At 46.7% G+C, this 8,492-nt stretch overlaps 1 protein-coding gene across 1 annotated transcript; it reads right to left on the bottom strand.

Annotated features, from left to right (window-relative positions):
* Window positions 1-2,433: 2,433 nt before the first annotated feature.
* LOC105808052 (forkhead box protein D4-like 1) lies at window positions 2,434-3,750 on the bottom strand. The gene has a single exon (XM_012641608.1). It carries the CDS (start codon window positions 3,748-3,750, stop codon window positions 2,434-2,436), a length of 1,317 nt encoding a protein of 438 aa, XP_012497062.1.
* Between the last annotated feature and the right edge of the window lie 4,742 nt (window positions 3,751-8,492).

Consider the following 8,492-nt stretch of genomic DNA (forward strand, 5'->3'; position numbering starts at 1 on the left):
CCCTCGACCCTTGATCCTTCGAGCTACTCGGCAGCGACATGGTCTTTACCAGCCGCAAGGTTGACAGAAGCCGGGGACTCCCCTGCCCAGAACCACGGGGACCCGGCCTGGCATCTGGAGCTGTGGCCCGTTCTCTGCGCGAGCCAGACGGCGGCCGGGCCTGGTCACCGCACCGAGCACGACGCGCTCCGGCGACGCGCCCTCCGAATATTTGCAGGGGCCGCGGCGCCGCCACAACGCCCGGGCCGCGCCAGCCGGGCGAGCAGTAAGGCCCCGGCCAGTGCCTGGCGTTGGTGGCGGGTTTGGTGTTCGCGGCCCCAGGAGACCAACCTTGGGCGAGCGGCGCGGGGGTCCCTCCAAGCGGGTCCCACCCGAAGGCCCGACCTCTCCGCGCGGTCGTGGTGCTTCCGGCCAAGTGGGCTCGAAGAGCCATGTTCGATTGGAGAGCAACGTTTAATTTACTCCACCACTGAGTCGATGTTTTTTTAAAAAAATCCATCATTCAATATGGTTTCATTAGATAAAATTTAGGAGCTTGGAGCCGGCCTGGATCGGGCTCTGACCCCTAATTCTCCATACTCGTTGCTGTGCTGGTCTGGCCTCGGGCAAGGGAAGGAAGAAAATTCGAAGAGCGTCAAGAGGACCCTTTTGCGTTCGGTGGCCGACTGTGGCCGGCTCTCCCAGAACGTTTGTTGACTGAATAATTGAACGAAGGTAGGCCTGGAGATGTTTTCAGACTAAGAGCAAAGAGCGTTGGAGCATGAACGGGGGAGAACTTGGCATTAAATAGGACCCCTCTATTCTTGGTTTGTTTCCAAACTGTCAGACCGATCCTCCAGACCTGCCAAATTTGCTAAAAGTGGTCTATTTAGGACCCCGCGGGTGCTATGCAGGTGAAGACTGCAGTGTAAAAGGGAGAGAAGAATTGGTAGCTCGCGACGGGGCAGCTACCAAGGGTGGGGCTTGGGAACTTTCCAGAAGATTCTCGGAACTGCGCGAGCGGCAAGGAGATCTCTGGTAGGGGATCTCAGGTAGGGCGTGCCAAAGAAGTTCCAAGTGATGGCTTGGAGAAGAGAAGCTGGAGTAAGAAACCAGCCTCATTAAACTACTGTAAAAATTGGTGTCTCCGTGTTTTCCCTACCTCCCGAAACGAGACCTGCATAGCTGGGCTGGCGCTAGATCGGGGGAACATTCCCACATTCACAGAGTGGCTTCCCTCAAAGCTGCACAAACTGCAATTCTTTTTAGACGTGAACCCTGCTCAGGACTGGGAAAATGGCCCGGTCTCTACGCATTTGTTTTTCTTAGGGGGAGTATTTCGTGATGGGCGTCCTCGCTTGCCTTGTTTCCTTCCCACTCGGTCACCTGAAGCCAAGTAACAGCTAAACCTTCCTGGTTGCAAAGTGCTTTCAGAAATTTTTTAAGAAAAAAAAGTGTTTTGAAAATTCTAGTGCTTTAAAAAACATATATTGCCTTTTATTTTCCCTGAATATGTTGGCCACTTCATTCCAAATTGATCTCAAGTGGTTCTCCATCTTATTGGGGGAGAAAGAATCAATGTCTTTAGAAAGATAGAAAAGAAACGGAGAATATATTTACATTTTTTCTGATTCTTTTTCTTCTAGACGTAAATACTAAATCTCTTATTTTAAAGGCCAGGACTTTTTCAACCCCAAATATTCAGAATTTTTAAAAGCCATATTAAAAATGGAATGTTTCTGGTATCTATAACAAATATGAATTGTAAAAATAAATTGTTTAATTGGGAGAAAAGAAAGTAAGTTTTAAAAGAAGTTCTATTTATAAGGCATAATAGAAAATAAACGATGTAGTGCAGTGACTTAGCATTTTATTTCGTCTATATAGCTAGGCTTAATTTTAACACCTCTCCATCAAAAATGGCACGTTAGACACAAATAAGAAATATAAATGTTCTCAAATTAAAATTCTACTTTTATTACATGTCGCTATCGAGAAGACGCAGAGGGTGTAAGCATTTTGCACTCGACATGTCAGTAATACTTGCAGTTCCTAGGGAGTGAAGAAGGGGGAACGTGTTTTGCCTTAGAGACTGTTTTCTTTGTTTTTCTTTTAAGACCAGAATAAAAATACCCCACTCACGTTCATAGTTCCTCGGGAAATGTGCAAATCAGAAAAGCCATGGAGGCCACACCTGAAGGCAAGCAAAGACAAGGCGTCTAGACGCCCTCCGAAGTTCGCGTTTAGGTTGCCTTAAAAGGAACGGGATGCAGCTGTTCCTTTGTAACTATTTTGCAGCGAACAAAAATTAGTGGTTGCTCCGCGGTGGGATTCTGATGCACTCGCGCAGTCCCGCTATGCCAGATGCAGTGTGCGAGGGCAGTCGCTCCGCCCTCCCACCAGGCTCCAGGTGCACCCTGCGGAGTCGGCCAGGTAACTGGGTGTGGGTGCTACTCAAAAGGCTGGCGAGGTTCCCTCTCCGCCCGAAGGGGCGGCCAGAGACGTCAGCCCAGAGCCCTCTGCCGAGGTCTGGTACTTCAGCAGCGCCGCAGCGGCGGACAAGTGCCGGCCCAGTAGCCCTCCCTTGCTGGGAGCGCAGCTTCTGGCACAGTCCTGCTGCTGCTGCTGCAGAAGCGTTCGAGCCGCGGCGGCGGACACGTGCAGCAAGGGGGCAGTGGCCTGGGGATGCAACAGGCAGGACGGACGCTGCAGCAGGTGGCAGTAGCCCCACGGGGCCGGGGGCAGACTATGCGCGGCCTCTGTACCCCCTCTCCTGACCCCTTGCATGATACTCTCGATGCTAAAGGAGGCGCATCCGCCTTCCGGTCGCGAAGCCAGACCCTTGCCCTCCTCCCAGGGCTGGGAGCCCAGCGAGGGCTGCAGCGCCAGGAGGGCGCCGGGCGTCGCCAGGTCTGCTCCTTCCGATTTCCTCCGAGCCTCCGCGTAGGCTGGGGCTGAGAGCAGCAGGTAGCGGAGGGGATGCGGGTGCAGCAGCGCGGATGTGCGGCTACCCGGGGTGGCAATAGGGTAAGCCCCCGGGACCCGCGGGGCCGGGGGTCCAAGCAAGAGGCCCGGCTGGGGGCCGTGCAGGACGGCGGGCGCAGCGGGCAGAGGGAAGGGGTGGTGCAGGTGGGCTCCCGGGGGCGGGTGGTGCCGCTTGAAACGCTTCCTGCGCCGGAGAAAGCTGCCGTTGTCGAACATGTCCTGGGAGGCGGGGTCCAGGCTCCAGTAGTTGCCCTTGCCCGGGTGGCCCGGCTCGCGGGGGATCTTGACGAAGCAGTCGTTAAGCGAGAGGTTGTGGCGGATGCTGTTCTGCCAGGCGGGGAACTTGCGGCGGTAGTAAGGGAAGCGGCCGCTGATGAAGGCGCAGATGCCGCTGAGCGTGAGGCGCTTGTGCGGGCTCTGCAGGATGGCCATGGTGATGAGCGCGATGTACGAGTACGGCGGCTTCGCCAGCGGAGGGGCGTCCCCAGAGCACGCCGCAGGCATCGTCGGTGCCTTGAAATTGGTGCCAAACTCAGAGGGGTCGCTCGGGTCGCCGCCGCCCCCGGTGCGCTCTCCCCGAAGCGCGCCCGCGCCCCGCCGCGCCCCCTGCGGCCCGGGCTGGCGCGGCTGCTCTAGGAACTGCTGGCTCGCCTCTGCCTCCTCGTCCTCCTCCTCCCCTTCATCTTCCTCCTCTCCCAGAACATCGATCTTACCGTCTTCTCCGTCGCAGTCCCAGAGGCTGCGCGGCCGGGTGGAGCGAGGACGCCCGGCTCTTGGCAAGTTCATGGAGGAGCAGGTCCCGCAGACGCAGGGGAGGTGGCGGCCGCTCACCTGGCTTGGGGCGGGCGGGGAAGAAGCCTGGGATGAGACGCAGGAACGCTGGCGGCTACCCTTCTAGATGTTTTCTTCTGCGGCCTCCTCCTCCTTTCCAACACTGTCCGGCAAAGGCGTACTTTGCCTTTTATTAAAGACTCTTCGAGACGCTGTGTGGTGGACTGCCCCCTTTATACCTCTTCTCACCCTACCTCCGGAGCGGTGCCACTTCCCCCTGACGCATCCAGTGATGAGGGTCAGCTGCGCAAACACCCGACCCGGGAAGAGCCCTCAGCCCCTCCTCGCACCCACCCGCCACCAAGGAAGATGCTCCGCTCTTCGGGCTTAGCCAGTCAGTTGCCCCGTCTCTGCATGGGCTCTGTTAATGCTCTTTTAAAACCACAGAAATTAAAACGAGGTGGGAAAATACGATACTCAATAATCTATGGCCACCTCGACATGCGGCGCTCTCTCCTGGAGAATAGAAATGGAGGGGGGCACTGAAATGTATACTGCGTTTGTAAAAGAATGTGTAACAGTAAACGTATGTTTTCGTGTTTCATAGCTGGTCCATTACCCACTTTCATTGGTAAATTCTGCCCTCTTTGAGAATGGTGGGCTGAATTATTTTTAATGTTTTGACTATATCCCCGAGCTCAAGGCGGGTGTCAGGGAGGTGTTGCATTGTCACTACCACCCTCCTCCCCAAAATGGTCTCCCTGACTCAAATTTTAAGAAAAGCCTGAAATGTCCTAGCATTAAATCGTGGAAGTTCAGGGTGGAGGGAAGGCAGGAGGGCTAAAGAGGAATCTTCCAGCTCCTTACAGCAGTGATTCTCCAAATTTTTTGAACATTTAACCACAATAAGAAATACATTTTATACAACGATCTTGCACATATATGTACTCAAATGGATTCCACACAACAATATACTTACACTACAGGGATCACTGCTATTCCTTTTCCTTTTTATAAATGGCCACAACCAAGTAAGCTGATTTAACCACATACTAACCAGTATGGGCCCAGTTTGAAAAATCCTGTTTTCACAAAGGGGCCCCACATAAGAAGGAAAAAACCAAGCCAGGAAGGGGGCCCCCCCCCCGCCCCCCCTTCCTTCCTTCTTTTCAGAAATGCCAGCATTAAGCATTTTTACTGTAATAATAAAATTTGGAACTTCCTTGAGGCAAAGGATGGGCTAGTGTCAATGGCTTTAAATCACTGGGTCATCATTCAGTATCCACACTGGAGAGCAGCAGTATGACAACAGATGTTTAACTCACTCACCTGAGTGGCCTTTGAAACACTTCCTGGGCCAGAGAAAGCATTTTAAACGTAACGAGATTTTTATTTATTTATTTAGTAACAAGATTTTTAGATTGGCTTCATTTAAATTAGCTCAGAGACCAAAGTAACATTATAGTGAAATATAATTTAATGTTATATAAATATAACTAAATACTAAGCCACAGTATATAGTCATAACTTAAAACCCACCTACTTGGGAAAAATTTGAGCTGGCATCTAATAAAAATGCAGCATAAAAGAACATTGTATTAAGCCATTGATTGTCAGTCACATAGTGTTTATAAAATGATAATGAATTTGCAGTGAGAAATCAGAAACCAACCACATGGGCGAAATAAAACAAAAAGTCGTTTAAAGTAGCTAGTGGTTTCAGGATAAAATTTGGAAAACAGCTTTCTTGCAAATCTTTTCTTAAATCTTATCCTCGCTACTCCTGAGATTTTTACTCTCCACGGCTCCCTAGTTTGTATATAGCTTGGAGGACAAATACCAGGTTTTAAGCCTAACAGATTTGTGTTTGAATTCCAAATTTACCAATAACTACTTGTGTGATCTATTAAAGGAAGCTCCAGGACGGCCCGGGACAGGTGTCTCATTCAGCCTTATAATCCCAGATGCCTCCCCCAAACCCCCTGCAGGTGAGGCACATCTTCCATCAGTTTAGGAATCCAATTACCTGGGAAAGGGAGTATTGTTAGTTTTCCTAGAGTAACTTCTATAGGGATTTGGGTTATTTAAAAATGAAAGGAGAAAAGTGCTCAAAAACAAAACCAAGAAATCCTCACATTGATGGAGGCATGTCAAAGGGGCCACGGGAGACAACTGAGAGTTCCCAGTGGCCAAAGCTGGGGCAATTTGAGCAAAATAAAGCAGTATTGGATTATAACCCAAGGTATAAAATGTCTGTGTCTTCACAGATAAACATAAATGATTGGGTCAATAAACAGAAGGAAATACATAAAATCCTTTGAAGAATTCCAAATAAATAATGTAGATACTCCACCCTCAAGGAGGTAGAGCATAACTCCCCAATCCTTTAGTGCAGGCTGTGCATAGTGATTTCCTTGCAAGAGTACAGTATGAAAAGGGTACAGAAGAGTAACTTTACAGTGGAAAAACCTGACAAACACTACTTCAGACAGGTGATCAGGTGATCAAGGTCAACATCAACAGGCATAAATTGTGTTGATATTATATACCCTTGATGTGATGAAAATGACACTCTGTGATTGTCCTCCCAAAACCCCCAGTCTAATCATAAGAAAAACATCAGAAAAATTCTAATAAAGAAACATCTGTGTACCTGCCCAGTACTCCTCAAAATGGTCAAGGTCATCAAAACAAGAAAAGTCTAAGAAACTGTCACAGCCAAGAGGAATCTAAGGAAAATGAATACTAAATGTAATGTGGTACCCTGGATGGGATTCTGGAAAAGAAAAAGAATATTAGTTAAAAACTAAGGATATCTGAATAAACTAATAACATATCAATATTGGTTCACTAATTATAACAATTATACCATGCTATTATAAGATGTTAGTTAGTGTGGGGGCTATGGGAACTCTGTAAATCTAAAACTGTTCTAAAAAATACATTCTATTAATTTAAAAAATTAAACATAGGGGAAAAAAGGGCCAAAAGTCAAAAAGTGGAAACTCAAATGTCCAACAATTGATAAGTAGATAACCAAAATGTGATATATCCATACAATGAAATACTATTCAGCAATAAAAAGGAATGAAGCACTGATACATGGGTGAACCTTGAAAATATTACACTATGTGAAAGGAGTCTAAACAAGCAAATCTATAAAGACGGAAAGTAGATTGGGGGGGTGGGGCCAGGGGGAAATGGGAAGTAACTGTTAATGGATATAGGCTTTTTTAAGGTGATGAAAATGTTCTGGAATTAAATACTGATAATAGTTGTCTAACTATGGATATACTAAAAACCATGAATTGTACACTTTTAAAAAGGGTAAATTTTATGGTAGTGAATTATATCTAAATAAAGTTTTTATACCAAATATATCAATGTAAAGACAAAGAGCTCTGGCAATGAAAACTAGATTGAATGCTTTGGAAAGACTCCATAATGGCACCTCACTCTAAATGAGAAAAAAGAAAAAGAATGGAACTCTTACTGCCTCATCCCATCTATTCCGTAGTGTTGCCTTAAGAATCAAGTCTTACTTTGTAGCTCCTGCGACATTTAACATGGGGCCTCCGTGCACAGTGGGTGTTCAGTAATGTTTGGTGATTACTTCTTTCCTAAGGCTGAATAATTTGTTTTTGTTTGTTTGTTTGTTGGGATTTTTTCCCCCAGAACAGAAGTATCAGGGGCTCATCAACTGGCACCATAAGATCCATCCTGGTTTGAAAAACAAACCTTTCTAAACTAATGTACAGGAAGGATGGTGATGTCTGGTTTCTCTTTGTTTCAACCTAAAAATTAAAGGCAATTGATCATCAACAGAGTTAAAGGTAAGGCTGATTCTAATATAAAGACTAATTCTGAGGAAAGAACTCCAGCATATCCTTCTTTCTCATCAAAGTAGAGTGAGTTGCCACGTATTCAACAGCAGAATTCACTTCTTTCCACATCACCTCTACTAATTTTAGAGCTGGGAAAGTCATTTCAAAGCAATCTAAAGTTTTCCCACCTATACCACTAGTCCAAAGAAAACAATTCTTCAATTCATAGAAAGCAACCAAGTCAGTCCATAATGTTCCGAAGTACTCATCATCGTTTTAAAAGCGTTTAGCTTTATTATTGCCTCATAAAATTCACAATCTAGAATTGTGAATTCCTACAGCCTCTAGGAAGAAAGATATTTTTTTATTCTCAACCTCTACCTAAGTCCGTAAGAAGACTTTTTAAAAATCAAGATATTGTATACCTGTCTGAAGCAAACAATCAGAAAAAGAACTCTGGGTAGCACGGAAGGAAGATAATTAAAATCCCCTCAAGTGCAAATCTGCTTAGGAGTGTAACAAGAGGAAATGAGCTCTTTGGAGGGTCTTTTCTAATTCATACATTATTGATAGCCACCAAGAGAAAAACCAAAGGCATCAAGCTCTTTTACCAAGTTGACCTTTCTCAGTTACCTGCTCTACCCTCACAACTTGTGCTAACACTTTCTACAGGTAACTTTAACTCACTACCAAATTTCTTGCCCCTTTCACTCACAGCTGGAGAAAGTCTCAGAAACAATCATTTGTTTTAAGGTGTGCGGAACCTTAAATTGTATATCAAGCCTTGCTGGAAAACCCAAATTCACACATGTTGAGACTCTGTATTCAGGGTGCTTTAAATCTAATCCCTGGAACAATTCAGAGAGATTTGCATCGTTATCTCCATTTCATGAATGAGGAGGCAGAGGCTCAGAAAGATTTAGTAATTTATCC

Source organism: Propithecus coquereli, unplaced genomic scaffold, assembly GCF_000956105.1.
Source record: "Propithecus coquereli isolate 6110/MARCELLA unplaced genomic scaffold, Pcoq_1.0 Scaffold166, whole genome shotgun sequence".
NCBI lineage: Eukaryota > Metazoa > Chordata > Mammalia > Primates > Indriidae > Propithecus > Propithecus coquereli.

Coding starts and splice junctions, on each gene's coding strand:
- LOC105808052 (XM_012641608.1), bottom strand. CDS start 3,750: ATGAACTTGCCAAGAGCCGGGCGTCCTCGCTCCACCCGGCCGCGCAGC.